The sequence below is a fragment of the Rhopilema esculentum genome, chromosome 18 (assembly GCF_057945365.1).
Source record: "Rhopilema esculentum isolate cy_ngs chromosome 18, ASM5794536v1, whole genome shotgun sequence".
Classification (NCBI taxonomy): Eukaryota; Metazoa; Cnidaria; class Scyphozoa; order Rhizostomeae; family Rhizostomatidae; genus Rhopilema; species Rhopilema esculentum.
Window position 1 is genome coordinate 1,902,444 of NC_142832.1, and position 22,623 is coordinate 1,925,066.

Sequence of the window (22,623 nt, forward strand, 5' to 3'; positions counted from 1 at the left end):
TCTGGCAATTTTACTCAACTATCAATATCAGTAGCTCAGCACACTCCGGTTATAGTCATACATATATTGTTTGAGAAGTTCTGACAGTAAGTGGAATGTGACTGCAAACAGATATTAATTGAAGAGTTTTACATGCTTGCGTCTAAATGATTGCAATGTTAATACAAATCATGTAACAAGACTGTAACAAGCAGTGTGTGACTTTAAATGGAGTAACTAAAGGCGGAGAAATTGGCCTAGCCAACAGAATCAAAAAAGGACAAATGCAATCTGTTACATTTCTCTGAGATTGCATTTCCTTCTTTAAAGAGGCCTATTTGAATGTGGATGGCAGAACAGTACATCGTAGAAACCCAAGAAAAGATTTTCCTTAAGAACTTTGAGGCTGAAACGTTTTCAGCCCCTTAAAGACCCTTTGCTGACCAGCAGCCTTTGCGCGCGATTGTTGTTGTTTTTATTGCCGCACTCCAAACTCACAAAGGCGGACGCGAATGAAACAGCGAATATGTCAGACAACAGGTTTAACTTGGATGTAACACCACCTGGCCATGTACGAAATTTATGCGGATCTTTGGTTATTGACGATGAAAGTTTAGCAGCTGAGATACCAGTTATTGATGAACTCCATTTGAAGTTTCAGCATCAGATCTTAAATAGAAAAGGTCCCTACATTTTCGTTTGAATTCACCTTACTCTATTCCACCACGAATCAAACTGTCTTCATGAATGGTCCCTCAACATTACAGATGTAGGGCCTCCGACGAAGGAGCCGGTGATGCTCCGGCACCACTTTTTTGCAAAACAATAGAGCGTGTTGCAAAATCTTTCGCTATTGGTCTAAGAGTTGCCTTTGCCCTCCCGCTTTCAAACTTGCTTAGAAGCCTTTGAGATGTGATTCAATCCGTTTATCCTTGTCATCTCATTTATAACTTTTGTTATCATCGCTTTTGGTTTATGCTGGTGTTATGTATAACAGCATTCATTTATTTGGCATAAATTATGAATTTTATCTTGTCCTAAAAAGTCCCCTTATACAAGCACTGTTTAAGAGCCTCGAAGACTGTGAAAAGTGTTAAAAAAGAATCTATCCAGGCTGCCAATAAAAAACCAAGTTTCTTTAAGACGCTTTTTTACAGTAACACTTAGCCCCAGTTTCAGCGTGGCGTTTACATATTTTTTCGCAAAATTTCAGCCTCGCGCGTTTCTTATTTTTGTAATCGTTTTTCCTGTGCATAGAAGTGTCTGGACATAACATATGCTTGGTAAAGTAAATTAAGCCTCTGTACGGGATGTTGTACTTGTACCTGCAATTTTATCTCCAGCAAGGGGACATATCTGATAAAACAATGTCAATTTTGATAAGGTCTTTTCGCAATTTTTGTTTCGATGTTGTTTTGCTTATCTTTTTCTGTTGTTCTGTTGCTATCTCTTTGCTTGAATATTTGCTGGTTTATTCCTTTTGTTTTATCAAATTTCAGCCTGCCTTGTTTCTTATGTCGTCCTTACCCTTTTGAGCAAATCTCAGCTTGAAGTTTTTTTTAAAGGTTGTTCTTATAGGGAAGGAGAAATTAGTGAACGAAGCTGTCGAGTGTTGAGATAGCAGACTGGTATCATGTACAGCCACATTACGTCAGATAGGAACAAAAATGTGGATGCAAAGATGAAAGGAAGAAAGGAGGCACAGGGGGCACGTTACTTTTCAGAAACAGGGGTAAAGTACCTACTTGCAACTCACAGAGATGCCCCTTTTTGCATAGACGTGTCCCCTCCCAAAAGTTCCTCGCTATCATTTGATTAGGTCATATCTGATAAATTTTGCAAGATCTTGTGATCCACCTGTTAAAATATATCTTTCAATTGTCGCTCATCGTCTGCTTGTTGTCAGTTTTGACAACAAAAAGAACGTGGACAGCAATCACCACCTTGAGCTCAGTGGGATTGCTCAATGTTCATGGATGAAGCAAGAATTGATCTTATGTAAATATCTTCTATGCTTGCTGCAGCCATTTTGTGCATCAGATGCCAGAGCCATGAGTCGTTTTTTGCTTTTTCTTCTTTTTGCTGCCGTTCAATGTCGCAATATAGGTTTGTTGTTGTTTATCTCTAATCAGTAAGCACGTCTAAATTCATTCTTTTTAAGAACTAGTATATTTAAGTTCAGGCTGGCTGTTCTTTAATTTTTTCGAAAATCTGAGACTGGATTGTTTTCAATTTATTCTTAAGCTATTAAAGTGTAAGACGTGCAATTGCTAGCTGTTGCGCTCTAGGGAGGTGTCCAGGCCTTACTTGCCAAAGAAATGAGAGTTGAGACAACCTTCATTTGCCGACAAATTTGAAAATTCACCGAAAAAGCACCAATACATACTAAAAATCCTCGTTTTTGAGATGAAACATTGTTCAAAATCACACTTGCTGTAGCTCAGCCTGTTCTTAACTTGTTCTTAACTTGTTCTTAACTTGTTCTTAACTTGTTCTTAACTTTTGATCAACTTTCGGGTTCGAGTTATTCTTAAATTTTAGAGGCGCTACTTATAATTCTCTTGTCTATCCTTTTATGAGTGAAATCGTCTTTAAATTATTAAATGTGAGATGACTGAGTTTTTCTCGAAATTTTCAGTAAGTTGTGTTTTCATTTCAGATGATAAGCATAGAGCTACAATGGATATTATTGCAGACATCAACAAAGGTAATTTACGAATGATACGTCGTGACCCGTCACGAATATCTCAGGTTAAAACTTTCAAAACCTCGCCCCCCCCAACCCAACCCCCAGATTTCCAATTATTTCATTACTCGATCAAGGATTAAATGTGTCCTTGTATGCATGTGTATAAAGTATTTCGCACTAAGGACAGATCTTTTATGTTTTATCTAGCTTATGGAACGTCAAGAAACAACCAAATTGTTGACGGGGACATCATGATACCTCGTGTACACCGCAATCGAAGAAACGTGGTGAACAAGGAAAACTTACTCTGGACAGCAAAACAAATACCTTATAAGATCGATGCCTCAGGTGAGTTTTTGATCATTGATCACTGACCTCTGATTACAAACCACTTATCACTAATCGCTTTTTCAAACAAATCACTGCGTGTTTTTCGGCAATTATGACTTGAAACAAATGAACCCCCAAATAACAAAAAACAAGGACCGAGATACAAAGGGGGCCAGGGGGCCGGGGGGCCTTGGCCCCCAAAAAAACTTAAGTAGCTTAAGTAAAATACTTTTATTTTGTAAAATATGCCTGTTGTTACACTAATTCATCAGGGCTGCCTCCCCCCAAGCAAAAAGTTATATCCTGGTCTTTGATCACAAAATCGGTATATAGTGCGATTCCAAAGGAATTAAATCTTGATATCTGTAATAAAGGCTCAATGTTCAATGAAGCTTTTAATATTTCTGACTAAAGCAGTTATCGTACATTCAAATTTTAGTTTCACCTCTTGCAAGAATTTCAATCAGTAACGCCATTGCCGAAATTGAGAAAAACACGTGTATTAGATTCAGCCAACAAGAACCAACAGATGAGCACGGGGTCAAGTTTGTGCAAGGCAAAGGGTAAAATGTTTTACAGCCTTACTTTCGAAATATTTATTTTGTTTAGCCTTTAAGACTTCTAATGTATGAGTAGAGAATTTTTGTCTCGATAACACTAGAGTAACGAAGTGACGACGTCACAAAAATCTACTTTCAGAATTTTTAATTCTTACATCCCAAAAGAGCATTATGAAATACCCCCAAATGTGAAAATTAGTTGAACGTTTTGCAAATTGCCTGACATATTGCCAGGGATGGATGTAGTCGTAGAATTTTAACAAGGGGGGGGGTCTATGAAATACCTAAGTTGATCTTTTCATGTAATCTTGCAACTTGATCATGACGAGGTTTGATGTTTTTTCCGAGCAGCTGAGATCTGAACTTCGGTATCATGGGAAATGCCGGGGGAAACTTCATTGAAAGTAAGAGGGAAAATGTTTATATTGCTCAGGGGTTTAGTGAAAACTGCCACCGTGGTTGGAGCGAGAAAAATTATTCTCAGATCGGCGCTCCTCCGCTTCTCCACTCCTATCTTCGGTTTCCACTCTCGAATTTATGTGGTTCTGGTACACAGGTTACCTTCTTTGTCGCTCGGCTCTCTACTGTGCAATGAAAAAGCTGATAAAGTTTTGGTATGACAGCTAAAAGTCTCAGTTAAAGAATAGGATCATTCAAGATCAATTTTTAGATTGGTTATGTTCTCGACTTATCATATACCCATCATTAAAGAAATAAAGATTGATTAACCTCGTGTCATACACATCGAGGAGTTTTTTGACTGCATAAACGAATCACAGGTCACCTAGAGTCATGGAACGCTCTCCTAAGAATATGACACCCAGCAAAACATATACCTATCCGGATTCTTCATGTCCGCCCAAGACAGTCTTTGCTCTTCCTTTCCAGATGCTGGTCTAACATCGGACGACGGGTGTCACCTGGTAAAAGTTACCAAGAGTTGTCACTTGGACCTGAGTGCTTCTCCAAAGGCATTATTCTTCATGAGCTGATGCACACCCTTGGATTCTTTCATGAACACTCAAGATATGACCGAGATAATTACGTCACAGTTAACTGGAACAACATTAAGCCATGTAAGGATTCATCTTGTTGTCTGAGTGTAACATTGTATACCCAGAAACCTTTTTCCGATTACGAAACTTTCTCAAACTTTTTTACTTTTTTACCCCCCTAATTATGTATTTTATGCAAAATTCCTATTTATACACCCCCTAGTTTAAACATAATTTCGGAAGATCTAAGCATCTCAATCTATTATGATCCCCCATTTTAGGGTTTTTAAAAAAATTGCCAACCCCCCTCCTTCTTAGACCCCCTACAATTAGGAATTTGGAAGTATTCAGAAAAATCTTTGAATTAAGAATCATTAAATTTTCTTGCAGCCAACTACCAACTTTTTGAACTGGTAGACCCATCAGTGAGCGATTTTGGTGCCTTTGCCTATGACCTTAACAGCCTAATGCATTATGGGAACTTGGCGTTTTCAAAGAATGGCAAGCCAACTCTTCAGGCAAAAGGAGACCAAACAAAGATCCTTGGACGGACGGGATCTTTAAGCCAAAAGGATATCGAAAAGATTAATCGAATGTATCGTTGTCAAGGTAATGTTTGACTATGTAGTTTCGTCCCAAGTTGTGTTGATATAATTAGATATTTATCATTCAAAAGTCAATTTGATAAATTCATAACTCAAGATACCGTCCTTTCATTCATTCATTCATTCATTCATTCATTCATTCATTCATTCATTCATTCATTCATTCATTCATTCATTCATTCATTCATTCATTCATTCATTCATTCATTCATTCATTCATTCATTCATTCATTCATTCATTCATTCATTCCTTCATTTATTCGCGGCTTTTCGTGTTACTTTTGCTTCTTTTTGTCATTAGATGTCACAGCAGCGTGACAAACCCGGCACCTTCTCCCCACTATACCCTACATTATTTAGATCCTTGGTACATTTGCTGGTTCACGTTCACTCGCTATTTCGTTCGTTTGATTCCATTTGCTTAATCGTTTTTCTTGTCATGGTCATATATTTTGTAATATGCCTGGCTTTAATTCCAACTCACCTTACGTGATTATGCTGGCTCTGCCTATTCATTCTGTTTTGTTCTGCGCAGAAACCACCCCTGAAAGCAACTGGAGTAAATGGTCTGCATGGGGACAATGCATGGGTGATGGCAAGCGCAGCCGAATGAGGCATTGCAGGAACCTGGAAGCTGCTTTATGCGGCGATGCCAGTGGAAATGGCTTCGAGATCCAAAAGAGACCTTGCTGAGGTAATCCTGTATGTGCAGACGATTCTTTGATCTCTATTGAGAAAATTATTTTATGAAGTTAAATTCATATCAAATTTCTGAAAGGTTTCATCTTGCTTTTCTTACGTTTTCTCCCATTAAATGTTGCATGCAAGCTTGCTGGACAACAGAAAACCATTTTTGTTTCGGTCAGACTAACGGTCAAAGTTGTTATCAGAGGTCATAAAGGTTGAAGTTGTTATCAGAGGTCATAATGTCGTTTGTGCACCCAACTGGCCAAGACCTGTTCTTACTTGGGTTACCTGCGCCATGTTTGTCACTTCTGATGGATACATTAAATGGAAATAAAACAAAATATAAGCTATAAAGAAAGATTACTCAACAGTCAAAATTCACCAATGATTCAAGTTTGATATTACGAAAATTACTATGTGATGCCATGCATTGCAACTTAAGGGAAGAACAACTGCTATTTTTTCTGTTTATCACTTTTGAAATTTGCGATTGAACAAATTTGTCAATACAACTCGAGTTATATCTTTCATTCATTTTCTTTCTGTACGAAGCTGTAAAAATTTTTCGCAGCCCAGACAGTTTCAGTTCTGTGTCCCCCGCAACAAACATTTAATCAAAATTTTTCCTTTTCTAAAAATTTGCCTCTCAAAGAAACCTAGCAGAAACAATTCTGATGATTAGAAATTTTAGGCCACTGCTTGTAGAACATAAGGAGAGATAGATAAACTTTTCTGTTCTGCTTACTATATTCAACTCTAAGTCTGTCAATAGCAGATTGTGATACTAATGAATACCATGTCACAGAACGTGCAATATGCGCATCGCCGAAATTTGTGTAGCACATGATTGTGTGCGAACAAAATGTGTGTGTGTTTTCAATCCGCTTTAAAAACAATGAAAAATTGAAGACACGCGAGAAAATGTAGGTGAAGCGCTTGACTCGGAGCAGAGAGGTTCGTATACCGCTTCACCAATGTAGCTTTACCAAACTTTTGTGCAGTGGACTTGACTTACAGCGAGAGTAGCTATAAAAATAATATTTTTCTGATATTATGTTATTTTTCGAATAGATATATAGCTTAATATCTCACGTAATTTCGCTTAAACATTGTTTTTAACACCCGGTGTTTGCCTTGGTTTGCTCATTAACTACAAAACATTGTTTATAATCTTTGTTCACAATTTTAACTGGTAAAGCAGGTTACCGATTCGATATCATTAATGGTCACTGAGGTATCAATGCTAATATGTACTATTTGGTGTTCATTCTTTGTTTTGTTAAAACTGCCACTTTCCGACAGTTGTTGCCTGTGGAAAATTATCCAGATTTGCTGGTTATCTTTGGCAGGAGAACAGTGTGAATACTGGTGGTGCATTCTTTAACAGGCTGGAAGGGAATTATCATATTACGAAGTTTGTGAAATTTTCTTTAGTCGAAGTGAAAATGCTTTCTTTCAAGTACATTATAATAACTGCACTGGTGGCCTTTGTGGGTCTGGGTTCGACGAGTAAACTCTCTGCGGAAATGGCTGCGAAAAGGATAGGTTATACTGCAACAGCCATTCTTCCAGCAAATGGTGGGCCTTACTCGACGGAATCATCGATAATCGCTGCCCTGTCAAAAGTTGTCGGAGGTAGACGCGACGAAGCCATGAATGATTTGTACGCTGCGGTGGCAACCATCACTAATTATATCATTAATGATCGGTTTCTCTACATGATCGGCAAGGACGCGATTGATAGCATCAGCCGCAGCAAAAAATTTGCCAAGACACGAGAAGCTTTTGCGAACTACAACAGAGCCCTGTTCACGCACTTGTTTGAGCTTCAAGATGTCACAGATCGTAAAGAAATACTTGCACAAATAGAGCGAGCAATGTACTATGTCAAAAGGGCTTTTGCCGACGATGTGTACAAACTCAGTGATCAATCAAAGACTATCAAGAAAATGAAAAAGCTTAAAGACTGGGGCGGAACAAATGATATTACAAGCATCATATCATTTGCCTTTGACGTCATATCTCTACGTGTAAATCTACGGTTACTACGCGATGCAATTGACAATCACGAGTCGATTAACGTTGCCGCGCATTGTCTCGGGATAAGCGCAGGAATAATCGGTATTGACGATTTTGTTGCTGCTGTTAAAAGTGAAATCAGAGTTTTGAGCTACACTGGGATGATGGTGGGCTCTTTAATGAATGTGGCTGTTACGTTTTTAAACATACATAACCAAAATCACTTCACTGAAAGTAAGACAGATGTAGAGATCAACTTTGAGAGTAAAACAGCCATCGAGACGTTGGGTGAGCATTCAAAGAAGCAATTGAGAATGCTCATGCTATTCTTATCGAATCAAAAGCTGTTTCTTAACGATATCTATGTTGTCAATCAAGGTGTTTTGCCAAAATGGGGAATACTGTATGGAGAAGACAGGGGTGCTTTGCAGTTTGGAGCATTTAGTAATGGCAGTGAAGGTGATTCCCCAATATACAGGAAAGAGGATAGCTCGGATATTTTTCTTGTGGCTGGCAAGGCAAGGCGTGTTCGAAAAGCTGAGCAACCAAGAGCAGATGTAGAGACCGATATAGTTGGGTTCGATTTTTATGGAACGTTTTCACGTGGTTACCCATACAAAGGAAGCACGGTCATTGTTTCAACTGAAAACATAAACACTCAGAAATACCGTTTAAACAGCCTGAAAATCAATACTTGCTTGCAGAAGCAATGGTACCATCCGAGCGACCATTTGTTGTTGACTGATATGATGAACATTGATCAAGGTGAGAACATCGATGTTAACATGGGGAAGGGGGACGATGTTATAATCATCAATGGTATGTTGGGTCGATTTGAAAACAGCAGTGAGGGTCTGTTAAAAGCTGATCTAGGCAGTGGGTTGAACTCTCTCTCTTTTGAAGGCATGGATCAAAATCGCAAAGACATTAAAGGCGTCTTCTTCGACTCCAAAGATGGCAAGCTGAGCTATTTCCATGGCCCTGATGCAAAACTGCACAATATAGGGACGGTCCAGCCCATTCATATTCTCTTTGGATCCCCATTTAATGATTACATAATTCTTTTCGGTGTTGACAATGGAAATCCAAATGGTCATGATTTCACTGTCATTCAAAGGTCAGGCAAAAATTTCTATGAAATAGACATCGATCAAGTGATAGCATCAGCGCCAAAAAGACGGTTCAAAATTATTGACAACAGCAAGAAATTCCCAACCATCGTCATTAGGACGTCAGGCGACGTAACAAGAAATGAGCTTGTTTTTGTTGGTAATGTCTTCAAGGTTTACAAACAAAAAGATAAGAAGATGCCAATTCAGGCTATTGTGTCAGTGCATGTGATCTCAAAAGACGTTCCAATGATAAAGGTTGTGGATGCATATGACAACTCAGTAATGGATGATATAAAGAGTAACAGTTTAGGGCCAGAATTTGTCAAAGGGTTGAGTATTGAAAGCAAAGTAAGTACCAGTGTTAATGGATCAGAGTTGAACGATGTCTGTGTTTTACAATGCAGTGAGAAGCGCTCAAGCCCTGAGCTGGTTGTCGTTGATTTAGGCCAAGGAGAAGATGTTGTTGTCTTAAAAGATAGCACATTTATGGAACCCTGTGGAATCAATAGTGAGGACTTTAAGGTTTGGTTGGAACCAAAATTTAACAATGGAACTGACGGAGAAGGCAATGAAGAATGGTTTCTAAAAGTAGAAAGAAAAAACAACGTCTTTCGAACGTATTTTTTGAGAAACGTTGAAAAGATTGTGAATGCATTTGGGTCATTGATCGTCAACTTAGCTAATGAAAAACGAACAACTACTAATTTACTTACTACATATATATCTGTGACGTCACATGAAATAGGTCTGTTTAAGTAAGAAAAGGAGAAGCTCTCTTTTTCTCTTTTGAACTGAGAATGTATGCTTTGCGTTTTAGATGATAGGATTGAATAAAATTGTTAGCAGTTTAAAGAGGATATTTAGTTAGCATTAATGCCTTTTAGTGTGCAGCGCACGCAGGTCTATAGAAATATGGACAATCTTATCGCGGATAATTTTTTAGATACAACAATTTGTCATGCTGGGTATCAAGACTTTTTTAAATACAAGCCCAAATCTGTCTGCTTTTAGATACCATAATTTTATTGAGGGCTAAATAAGGAAGTTTTGATGCGATTTTGAAAAATGACACATTATAGCAATGACGTATTTTGGAGGAAGGGATGGGTCGATAGAGCTCTTCTTAAATTGCTATTTACAAGAAGGAAAGAGTGTATTTTGAAGTTAGCTATAAAAATCTTTGTTATTTAAAGTTAGTTAGTTATTTATTGATTGGAGATGTTGTCTCTTTTATTATACGGTCAGAAAACTTTTCTCTAATTTATAGTATGATTGAAACTTGCAAATTTATTGTCTAAAAGTTGTTTGTCTTTTCTAAGAAAGAATTGGCTCGACAAATCAACGGAGGATAGATTCAGCAACATACAGTATATACAGGGCTTCTTTTGCACTTTTAGAACGACAGGAAAGTTTATAATAACTCGTACAGATCAAATTCTAAGCGCAATACAAAACAACGAAAGTTCTGTCTCTCTGTTTCCTTTCTGACTCTTCTCTGTTGTGATTCCGAGACCTACTGCCAAAAAAGTTCATTATGTACCAACTTTTGCCATTCTATGCTTACATGAAAAGAAATTTTTTCTGTAGAATAACCAAGCAGACTAAAATGTATCAAAATTAAGTTTCAGACAGACACGTTCAATAATTTGGAGTGTACCACCCCAACAATCCATGTCCCTGTTTTGCGTATACCCTGGTTATCTTATCTGCTCTATAAAATCAAAATTTACAAAAAGTCTTCAACTACGAGAGAAATTATCAAAGCGTTCTTTAAAAAGTATACAATTCTTGTCTGAATGATTGGCTTAAGAGAGTTTAAATGTCAAAACAATCTTGTAACTGAACTACTGGATGGCAAAGAGTGCAGTCCCTAGTAATCTCTCGAAGTAAATATTTTTACTATAGGTGACGCAACCTTTAATAAATTTTGTTTTTGGGAAAAGGAAAGATTACAAGAAATAAAACGGGAAATGAATCTTCCTTTGTTGAGAGAAACATGTCCCTCTAAATTCAAACCCCCAATCAGCTTAGATTCACAGGCACTGATAAAAAAATCAGATCCTCATCACGAGGCTAGCTTGATGGAAGGTCTCACCCAAAGGAGGTTTCACATGAATTATGTTTGGAGAATTGGGAGGGTTCGGCTGGTTGCTGAGAAATTTTGTGTAAAAATGCCTTGTTCGTGGTAGAAAGGTCAATATAGAATAAAAAAGCAACTGCAGCAATATATTTATAGTTAAAGATATTGCCATTTATTGTTTGAAGAGCTGATTACCGGACGATGACGGAATACAAGCTAGTTGTAGTTGGTGGTAAGTACGGGCTTCCTCTCTTTTCATTGTAGGCCCATTTGCTTTTTTGACGAAATCAGATTCGTACCATTTCAAGGCACGATCGTTTTCGAGAATCTTTTGTTTCGATGAAAAGTAATTTTTGTAAAGAAAATCAGAGAAATCACTTTAGATTCTAAGTCTGTTTGCAATATTATCAAACTTGATTTAGTCGATGGGAAGGAAGTGTATTTGCATAAAATATTTCAAATGTTCAAAAATAAGTATTTATTTGAATGTTGCAAGTTTAAACAAAGAATTGAATTTTTGATCTAAATTACTTTTCGATTTTTACGGCGTGACACATTGACTTATTGCTCGCATTTGAAGAATTGGTTGCAAACGTACTCCCAAAAATACGAAAAGCACGTTGAGTTTCAGTAGCCTTCAGAGCCTCACAAAAGTGTATATATCTTAAGGATATAAACGATAACATTTTGCAACAACAAAAAAGATATCAAATGTCTGATCTTTATTACAGAAGTGTTTTTTGCCTTGATGATAAACAGTAGTGTATCAAATGTTTACTTTAAGATATGTTTCATCTCTTGCAGCTGGTGGTGTTGGTAAAAGTGCACTTACAATCCAATTGATTCAAAACCAGTATGGATTTGTTTTTTCTGTCTGTTTTTGTCATTAAGGCGTTTTTATAATAAATATTTACATACTGTTTTGTTGATGAGAATTTTGATAGCTGAAAATTATAGATTCAAGAAACTTCACTTATGTTCACTTAATTTTGGATAATGGCACAATTTATACATTATCTCTAGAATTACCACACACAAATCTTTCAAACATGTAACTTGATCTGCCTATTAAAAGGCTAACCTAGAGAGTAAAGTAAATGTTTAAACTTTTGCCATGCTAAGTTTAACATTCTTGAAATGGCTAACCAACAAAAGGTTTTTATAACAATGACTCTACAATTCAATTTTAACTTGGAATTGTAAATATTTCAATCAAGCTATGCTTTACCAAAATTTGCTCTTATGACTCTTGCTGAACAGAATCTCAAAGTTCAACCATAATTTAATTGGTTTCTTAATTGTATTTTGAATAACCATAAAATAAGCCATTATATTGAAGAACTCAGTTGATTGTTGGTTAATCAAATGAAATCCCAAATGAAATCAGAAAATGTTAGCTGCAGTATCTAATAATTTTACTGATAAAAGTAATGACAAACAGCTTCTGCTAATATTTCTTCAATACATGTCAATAATGCAAGTCTTAATCAGAAGACTAACTCTTTTTCCAATGACAGATATGTTGAGAATTTTTTTGAGAATAATACGTAGAAGTGACCTGAGAACTTTACATGTGACTCCTATAGTTAAGAAATATTTCATATAATGGTGTCTTCATTGAAGTTGAAAATAATTTGTTCTAAACTGACAATGCACTCAGTTCAATGAATTATTATTACAATGGCATTCTTTTTAACTTCCATAATTATTCCATACCTAATTATCAACCATAATTTTTTGTAGCTTTGTTGATGAGTATGATCCAACTATAGGTAGGTTATGTTTTCACCCTTTGTTTTTCTTTAAAAATTTATACACAATAAATTTTAATAAAAAGTTTTTGAATCTGCTTGTACAGAGAAAACAGGCAAGATCTTTGGTAAAAAGAAAGACTTAGGTAGCCTGCTAAGTCCATTCCTTAGCTGCTTGGATAACAGTCTGTCTCAAGCAATTTATTAAATTTCAAAGGCTGTGATAGAGGGGACCCATGGAGACAATGCCTCCTATGCTAAGCATTATATGATGTTAATTAAACCAAACTTTAGGTACTCTATTGCCTCTCCACTTTTAAGTGCAAAACAAAGCCCTTTATGTTCATGTGTAATACTATGTAAAATAAGATGTAAAGTAATGTATCATGTGAGGGACATAGCATCATTTTAAACTTTCCTTATCTACCATTTTCATAATAAGCGATTTGATCATTTTGTTTCAGAGGACTCATATAGAAAACAAGTTGTTATTGATGCAGAAACATGCCTTCTTGTAAGAGTTTTATTTCTAACTATATTTAAAGCTTTTTATTCTTCATTCTTCTATGTTGCAAATTGTGATTTGCAATTGAGTGTGAATTTAAGGGGTAGCATTTAGGGTCTGTAGAGGCCTTACCCCTAATAATTTTCCTAGGATCAGATCTATAAACCAACAGACAACCTTGAGATGGGGTTGTATGGTAATCAGGCATGCCTCAAACCTATACAGAGGAAGCTTAAAGGTGTTGTTTCGTTTACCATTTGTGAAATGCATTTGTAGCCAAGTAAAGAAGGCCCTTTGAGGCTTGTTGGAATAAGGATGCCTCCATTTGCTATATCTTGTTGTTGCAATGAAATTATTTGTTTTTAAACATCAAATCTGTTTATTTAAGTTCTTCTTATTTTAAATGAAAAGAAAGTGTCCAAAAAATATCTTTAATTCAGATCCATCTGAAATTTATCTTCACATTTTCTTTTTTTGTCAGGATATTCTTGATACAGCTGGCCAGGAAGAATACAGGTTTGAATTCATTATGAATTTTTATGAAATTTGAAAGATTTAATGGGTTTATCTAACTGTATTTTTTGTAGCTTTGTATGCAGATTTCTATAAATCCAGTCTTTCTTGCTTTTAAGATATAACTCAATCAAAACATGAATTCTCTGTGGTAATGAAGTGTGTTGAAGCTCTTGCTAAGGACCATGAAACACGTAATGTGACCAACCTAAAGAAGCTCAATTCTAACTGCTTTCAAATGAAAGAAAACATGGAAATATGTGACAACCACCCAAGGATGAAAAAACTTAAAACCTGGTTAAAAAATTATAATAAAATGATGACTGCTCATTGATATTTTGTATTCAACAATTTGATCTTTAAAAAATCAGTCAGCAGTAAAAAAATCTAAAACAGTTCTTTATGTAAAAGACAAGACAAACACAAAATCTTTTGTCAAGTTTATTAAATTATGTCTCATTTTGTATTTTGTTTCTTTTTTTCAGTGCAATGAGAGACCAGTATATGCGAACAGGAGAGGGATTTTTATGTGTGTTTGCAGTGAATAATAGAAAATCATTTGAAGATGTTGCTATGTATAGGGAACAAGTAAGTTTACACTGTTATGGAGATGTTATTTATGACTGGAGAAGTGAATTCCTTTGTTCAAAATTTTATGGTTAGAATTCTGCTAATTTGACAGCTATGTCTTTTAACGGTGCAAGTCATACAAACACCATTATTTTTGTACAGTGCTCTGATGTTTGACATAACCAATCCAAGCTTGAAATTATCATTTTTAGCACAAGCACTGAATTTGAATTATTTCATTTCAGATTCAACGTGTTAAGGACAGAGACAATGTTCCTATTGTCTGTAAGTTCTGCATCTTTTTCAGCATTGTTTTATATTTGCCTACTTTTCTATAATTTTCCTGGCCTTTGCTCTCTGGATACTAAAAACATTAATCCTAGGGCAATCATTTCCATCATAAGGTCTTAAAATGTTCCTTAAAGGTGTGAATCTTGCAGATTTGTTCCAAATGCAGGTACTCAGACTTGTAGAAGATCTACTTAGTTCAATTTTTGCTTCTACATACTTCATTTTGTTAAGCACTTAATCTGCTGATGGTTTCTCCTCTGCTAACTCCTCTGTTCGAGCTCAAGCGCCTCTTCTTGCAAGTCCTGATGTCTGTCTAGTTTTCTACTTGGTGCCCAGCACCTACCTTCCATAATTTATGAAGACATTTTCATTATGTTAAAGTTGTAGAGAGACCCAGGGCAATATTTTTTTGAGTTAAAGACTGAATTTGTGTGAAACTTTGGAATTTATTAAACCCATAGCTGCAAAACATATCTACAGTTGAAATATTTGCAGAAAGCATCTTTGTGCTTCCTGACTTTTTAAGGTCATGGTAGATTTGTCTAAAAATTTATATTATGGTTGGAATTTTAACAAAATTGACTACTGGAATGCCTCTTTATTTATTATGCAAGATTCTAAAATAAAAGAATAGCTAGGCATCTTGAATCAAATATGTCCAATTGGACTTTTTAAGACGTCATTTTAAACAGAGCCAAACAATAAAATATCTTTAAGCATTCTTTGCTGTAAATCTCTTTGTCTTTGTTCTTTGCATCATAAATATTATACTAGTGTCACTGTGAACACTGTCCGTTAATTGTGGCAAGTCACCATGAGTTGTAAGTAAAGGCACAATGCAAGCAGTTGACTGTATGCAATTAGGAACAAAGCAATAATCAACTAAAATCCACTATTCACCAATATATCAACCCTTAATCTGATATTAACAAGACATTCTGTTTTAATAAGATATTTTATCTTTTTAGTGGCTGCCAACAAATGTGATTTGCCAAAGCGTGAAGTCTCTTCCCAAGATGCAAGACAAACTGCAAAAGATTTTTCAGTTCCAATTGTTGAGACCTCAGCAAAAACTAGACAAGGGGTTGTAAGTATTGTCTGTCTTTCCTAAATCAGTTTCACTAAAAAGTTTTTGCATGTTAAACCCGATAATTTGCGTGCTAAGAGAAATGAAAAATCTATGCTTATACCAGTGGAAGCAAATTTTGTATGTTTTGATGATTCTTCTTCTATGATTGAAGGCGGTATCATTTTTTTATGATGACCATTTTCATTTTTTCAGGAAGAAGCATTTTTTACTTTGGTTAGGGAGATTCGAAAGGATGTAAGTTAATATTTATTTTCTATTTCTTTTAATACTTCTATAGATTTTCTGATATAGGAACAAAGAGCATATATTAATACCATCTAAATTCTCTGTGTTGCTGGGGTTGAAATTTGTTTGATTTTAAAAAGTCCAAATTTGTTTAGTTTTTCTTATAAAGATAAATTTTATGCTAATACTAGTCTCCGTTATTGCTCGTTTTACCCTTTGGTCTTTATTGGTAGTGTCTGGTTGCCAATAGCTATTGTTTGGGAACTAATAAGACTGGAATAAAAATTTCGTGACAGCTCAAAGTCTTTACCTGACATTCCACAAAGCATGAAACATGTGAAAATGACAATAAAGGTAACGATGAGTATCCACTTTCAAGGTTCCCCTTTTTTTCCACAGCAATAATATTTTTTGTTGATGCTAATCAATACCAAGCTTATTCGTCAAATTTGTTCAGCTTTGTAGGAGTCAATGTTTATCTTTTTTAGAAAGAGAGGCGTCGCCCCGAAAAACAAAAGCCGCCAAAAGGAAAGTTTAAGTGTGTTGTTTTGTAGTAGTCCTTGCGTCATATATATGTACTGGTGCGTCTAGTGTGTAGATTTTTCTCTTAGCGTATATTCAAATCAAGTGAAAAAGTATTAGTGAAGATATTGTTTATGCCTGTTAGTAATACCAGTATTGTTATTGTTAAAATGCAATGCTCTTGTCGCCGATTTATTTAATAAAGGACAGGTTCGTTGGTGGAGTAGCTTATGAAATGATGAAATTTCTTTTAGATAACTCAGTTATAAAAGAGAATCTTGAGCAAATCAATGTTTTTTTAATTTTTTGTTACGTATTAAAACCTCCTAGCTAACCAGGCTCGATCAAACAGTAGGCCAGTCCAGCAATGATGATAACATCGAAAGGACAATCCGCAGCGAAACTCTGCGCAGCGAATGTTACCTGTCCTTATTCGCTATGTGAACCCTATGTTTCTGTTCTATTCGTTGTATTACAGTATGTGTAGCTGAAGCTAGGTAGTGACAATTCAATTATAGTTTCCTATCTTGTTGCTTTTGATTGGCAGTAATCAAGGTAGTTTTACATTATTGTGTTGGTCAGATTCAGCATTAAGTAGTGTGTACCAACCAAGTGTTAAATGGCGCCTTTGATACCCGTTCGAAGTTTATATCTCACGTGTTTTACAGTTAAATCATTTTGACAGATAAAGCAAATATGTTAGCTTTTGTGTCATCATCAGGCAAACATATCAGTCTGCCAAACATTTGATACAGCGAATACAGTGGAATGAATGCATTTCCACCCTCCCCTCTTGTGCCGATTCAACGCTGTGGCTCCCCCCATTTCTAATGTATGCAGCCTTCTTTAGAGACGTTTTTCTTCATTTGATCCAACGGAAAATTTTCTTTGGAGTAAAGCTTTTTTTCCTTTGTAATGAAAGCACAGTTTATATCAAATTTTCCAAATGAAAAACGGTTAATCTCACCAAAAACTCCACAAGAACTTTATTCGATGATAGAACTGACCCGGAGGGGGGGGGGGGGGGTACTCCTATCAAGGCTTGACAGGAGGTCTAGTCAATTTGAGGGTCTTACCAAATATCTACCAAGTGGCCAGTTTCGATAATAACACAACGGCTTAGTTTAGCTTGTGATTTATTATCGACAACGAACAAGGTTTATCTTTCCCGAATCAATAACAGTCAATGGCGAAGAATTTTGTCAAAGAAGGACCAGACGCGTACAAAGAAATGGACGCTACCAATGGCATAATTTCCGGCCTTATGCTACCATTTTAGGTTATTGTCAAAAACACTACCATAAACGCCCTCATTAACCTTGACTTAGCGGCGGAAGTTTCGGGGGTGTGGGGGGGGGGGGGCGACCGCCCCCAGGTTTTGGCCAGTTTTCGGTTTTGTCGGTAAAATTATGTCATTTGTCGGCAAGTTTGCTTGCTTTTGTTGGCATTGCCCCCCACTTGAAAAATGAATTTCCGCCACTGCTTGACTGGACCCCCTGTTAGGTCATAATGGGAGTAACCCCCCACTCCCCCGGGAGAACGGGTAACAGCTACTTGTTTTAGGTGCCCGTTCAAATCTCCTCACTTTTACCACTAATGACTATAAACGTCAATCAAAACCTCAAAATTACTTTGTTTTTATATCCAATACTTTATTTGAACAGATTACCATTACATGCAATCTGCAAGTCCCTTCTTCGTGCAGTTTCTTTCTGTTGTTTGATAATTTCAGAGATTTCATTTTTCGTCATTTAGTTTAGATTATTTTGGTAAACTCGCAACTTGCATCATATCCTTTTTGCGTTATGAGGTTTAAAGTGGCCAAGCCTTGGATCGTTTCTGAGTAACAATGATGTCAACATTATAGTGGACACTCTAAAAATCTGTTGACATAAATTGTCAGGTTATTGATTTGCAATATTAATGTTTGTCGTGAGAAATCTCTATTATTTCTGTTTTCAATTTGCAATTCGCATTATATGCTTGTAATGCTAAACTATATTTCTTAACATACCTAGAAATACACATTTTGTTGTATCTTCTTTTTCCTGCGGGTTTCAATATTTTCAGGCCTGTTTCTGATATGTCCAGTGTAAGAATTTAAATAATGTCTACATGTGTCAGATCGTGTCCTTATCAGAGTCGTTTTTATGAATAATTATGGTCATTACTGTGTCATTAGTCATAATTGTCATCATCATAATCATCCATGACATATACAAAGGAAGAACAGAGGTCCATACACCCATTTCAAAGGAACATGGCTCTTGAGGTTTTTGATAAAAACACAAAGACCTTGCTTGGGGTGGGATAGCAGGGGAGATATCTCATCTAGTACTAAACAGTCAATGATTGAAAGCCAAATTATATTAATTGTAATTCATACATGATGTTCTGAGCTTTGACAAATCTGAAGGTCCTTTCTCCAAAGTTCTGTTGTAGCACTTAGAATCATATAAAACTGCCATGAACTTAGAGTCTTCTAATTTCAGTTTCATTACCAAAAAATTTGGTGAATAAAATATATTTAAGGAGTTACTCCCTATTCAAGATTTGTTTAATTGTGGCCACATACTTTTAACAAAACTTTACCAATGACCCCCCAACAGGACCTCCAAATGGGATAATAGGACAGATGACGCTATCTTAAACTGCAAAGTGTTGAGAGTTCAGGAATTAATTAACATGTTGATTTATTATTACTGACAGTTTTTTATGGCCAAGTTGTTTTGTTTCTAGGAACCTGATATTTACAAAATCTTGTAATTAAAAATACAGAACATTAGCACACAAAAATAATTTAACACCTCTCAATTTATGATGTTTGATAAATCCAAAGTTTTAAGACTTTTCAGCAAGAAGTACATAAAAACATTGTTCACTTTCAAATTTGTTTGTGAGTCTGATATGAATCATTACTAAGATCATTCTATATTAATCAATAAATGTGTCTATTTTGTAACCAGTTCAAGAAGTATTTGATCCATTAGTCCCTTTTTGCTGCCATTTTTGACTGGATCATTTCACTTTTTCTGCATTCTTCCTTGAATTCTTTTACACTTTTGAAGTAAAGCCTTTCTTGCTCCACAATTTGCAGATATTGGTCATTAAATGTATCACGCTTTATTTTCTCATTTCTTTTCCTCTTTTCTACTGTGTCTTTGTTTTTCAGGACTCCTGCAAGAATATTTTCCATTTGGTCCAAAAATTGATCCTTTGAACTTGATGAAGATTTCAATGCTTGGTCAAAATTGTCATGAATTGATGTCAGTAAATTTACTTCCTTTTCCAAGTAAAGTTTTGTGTCATCAAGGGTATTGTAAAGAGTGTAAAACTGCTTTGTTTCCTTGTGTGTTGCGGCCACCTGGTTATACAAAGCAATGAACCTTTGCTGATACTGATTCAACTCGGCTCTAGCAGGTACATCATCCATCTTCCACTGTAGAGAAGCAATTTCTCTGTTCCTTTTAGCTGCAAGTAATCTTATTTTCTGAAGCTTATTCTTGTCTTTTTCAAGCTGCTCCAGGACAGTCTTAAATCTCTCTGAATCTTCCATGCTATCTAACGCTGACTCTTCTTTTAGTTTTTCAATGGCTTCTTGTAAACGAATCATTTCCTCCTTACAGTGTGCTCTAAACTCTTGTTCTTGTTTCTTCAAATTCTCATTCATAGCCACTAGCCCTCTTAGTTTATCTAATATGACTTTGTTTTGACCTTGTTCTTCTTTTTCCAATTCTACCAAAGCATCCTCAGTGGCTTTTTGTGCCTCACATTTCTCATCATAACTTTTCTTTGCATCTTCCAAATTGCTTTTTGCTTCTTCCCAATCTTTTTGCACCTTTTCTAACTTATTCTTAGCCAGTTCAATTGACTTGTTTATCGCTGCAACCTGTCGTTCATGCATTTGCTTTATATCAATTTTTCTACTCTTCTGAGATCCAGTCTGTTGTAACCCTGCCTGTCTACTTGCATATTCCTCTGCCATTTTTGCAATTTCATCAGACTGCAAGCCAACAATAGAACCAACTAAATGTGAGGACAAACTTTCTTTCATATCTGCTCCAGACATACCTTCAAGAAGCATTTCTAGCTTTCGCTGCTGCTCTAAAAACTCCTCAGAGTCTGTGTTTTCTTGAGAGGCCTTATCTGTCAATAAACCAGCTTTTGCTGCTTTTTCTTGCATTTTCTCCTCCTTTTCCGATTTTGAAGATTTGCTAAGACCATAACGTTTTCCATACTCAAGCAAAGTGCTCTGAACTTGAGTCTCTTCATCTGCATGTGTTAGCTTTTCTGGTTTCTTCAACACCCGTTTTGGTTTATATGTATCCTGAACAGCTCTTACAGCAGTGGTTGACTGTCTTATTTTATCCAGCTTTTCAATATCCTGAGGCATAGTGTGATGCTTGTGAAACTTCATTATGGAGAATGCCCTTATTTTGTCACCAAGTTCTTCCCTTGTTGCAATAGCTCGCTTTACAAGCCATTGGATAACTGGGAAAATGTGGATGAAATCAAGACCCTGAATTTGATGTGGCTCAATGGGATGTGGACACTTCATCTTGGGCAGAACTGCAACAATTTTCTCTGTAAGAGCTATCTTTTGTCCAATTGTTGAATTTTCTTGAAAAAGCAAGTCAACATCTACGTCGAAATCACATGTAGTTATGCACCAAACCATGCCGCCCACTATTTTGTCAAAGGGAGATAGACCTTTGATCCTGGCACGGAAGTATCCAGCAGCTAAAAGTAGCTCAACTGTCTCATCAAACTTGACTCTTTGCTCTTCATCTTCTCGAGTTTCAATTTTGCCATCCATTTCTACGATGGAAATGTTTTCTTAAAAATGGCTTTACTTTCAATTTTAACAGTAGCGTACTTCACAAAATGAGTCCTGCGTTGGCAAACTTTGGCCTACCTGAACTGGAGATTCAGTGAGTGTCGTTGTTGTTGCTAAAACGGATTTCTTATTGGGGGGAAACAACCAAGCATAACAAGGAAGGGGAGGGGACCGAGCTAGATGAGAAGCCAAGAGGCAATCACGCTGATTTTAACAGTAAAATTCATTGTCAATTATAGACCCTACATTTTACTAAGACAATTTTAGCATATTTCAATTCTTTTTCATAGATTTAAGGACTTAATTTCATTATAAATGGGCTTCAAAAGAAAAGTTATCTTTTTTCCGCCATACTCATACTGTAAGATATTTAGAATTCGTTAACATGCACTTGATGCTAAGCTCAAGCCATTTTATTGAATTCAATAGCAAGGGATGTAGCGCTACCAAAAAACAAAATGCCTCATTGGGGCTTGTGCGCAAAATGCCTTAAAACAATAGCAAACCCTAACGCTGCACCCCTGCCTGTAACCACAACTTTCCTTGATAATTATTTCTGCACCCAGCATGTTGAGATTAATTTTACACAAAGTGTAAGATTCCACCGAAAACACCCCCCTCCCCCCCTCTAACTCCTAAGTCTCATACACATTTGAGTACTAGCTCTGAAAGATGAAACAAGTTTCAAAATCTGAAATGCCCAAACCATGTTATTCTGCTCGTGCTGTTAAAATTAACAAATGCTTTAGCAATCCATCTCTATTAATTTCAACGAAAGTGTTGAATTTACATTGTAAGTCCCCTAAACATACGGTATGGGGACTGAAAACAATGCCTCATAGTTCAATAGCTCAGCCAGTATTACCGGTATCAGCAAGTTTAAAAATACCTTACTTTCCATTTAACAATTCAAAACGTACACAACTTGTTTTTTATAAAAAGAATACCTGAAAAACAACAAGAAAATTTAGCTGGTTTCATGCGACAATATTTTATTGTGACGATGAGAGATATTTGCTGTTAATAGTTTGAGCAATAGAAAACAAATATAATTCGATCCTGTACACGACAATTCTTTATAATTTATATTTGATGAAATTCCTTTTCAATAGCTTTCATTGAGGTCAATTCTAGAAACTTTCCATTTTGGTGGATGCAATAATGACCATTGACGTCTTCAGAGAGATTATCTAAATTTACATCTTCATTCTAGCCACAAATATAACTTAACTACCAAACAGGTAAAAGTTAGTTTCAATTTCC

General features: G+C 36.1%; 4 protein-coding genes across 4 annotated transcripts; 3 read left to right on the top strand and 1 right to left on the bottom strand.

Moving 5' to 3' along the window:
* Positions 1-1,808: 1,808 nt before the first annotated feature.
* LOC135696763 (zinc metalloproteinase nas-1) lies at positions 1,809-5,939 on the top strand. The gene is made up of 7 exons (XM_065216268.2): positions 1,809-2,085; positions 2,639-2,686; positions 2,876-3,016; positions 3,438-3,561; positions 4,447-4,634; positions 4,944-5,162; positions 5,694-5,939. The coding sequence occupies exons 1-7, from the start codon at positions 1,956-1,958 to the stop codon at positions 5,849-5,851; spliced, it is 1,008 nt and encodes a 335-aa protein (XP_065072340.1). The 5' UTR covers positions 1,809-1,955; the 3' UTR covers positions 5,852-5,939.
* A 135-nt stretch (positions 5,940-6,074) lies between these two features.
* LOC135696752 (uncharacterized) lies at positions 6,075-10,936 on the top strand. Its single transcript, XM_065216254.2, has one exon. It carries the CDS (start codon positions 7,291-7,293, stop codon positions 9,733-9,735), a length of 2,445 nt encoding a protein of 814 aa, XP_065072326.2. The 5' UTR covers positions 6,075-7,290; the 3' UTR covers positions 9,736-10,936.
* Positions 10,937-11,101: 165 nt separating this feature from the next.
* On the top strand, positions 11,102-17,069 carry LOC135696767 (GTPase KRas). Its single transcript, XM_065216271.2, has 10 exons — positions 11,102-11,288; positions 11,861-11,909; positions 12,800-12,828; positions 13,272-13,321; positions 13,794-13,828; positions 14,311-14,413; positions 14,641-14,680; positions 15,655-15,773; positions 15,969-16,010; positions 16,490-17,069. Exons 1-10 carry the CDS (start codon positions 11,258-11,260, stop codon positions 16,553-16,555), a joined length of 564 nt encoding a protein of 187 aa, XP_065072343.1. The 5' UTR covers positions 11,102-11,257; the 3' UTR covers positions 16,556-17,069.
* A 2,336-nt stretch (positions 17,070-19,405) lies between these two features.
* On the bottom strand, positions 19,406-21,467 carry LOC135696753 (coiled-coil domain-containing protein 93). Its single transcript, XM_065216255.2, has one exon. It carries the CDS (start codon positions 21,337-21,339, stop codon positions 19,510-19,512), a length of 1,830 nt encoding a protein of 609 aa, XP_065072327.2. The 5' UTR covers positions 21,340-21,467; the 3' UTR covers positions 19,406-19,509.
* Positions 21,468-22,623: the final 1,156 nt, after the last annotated feature.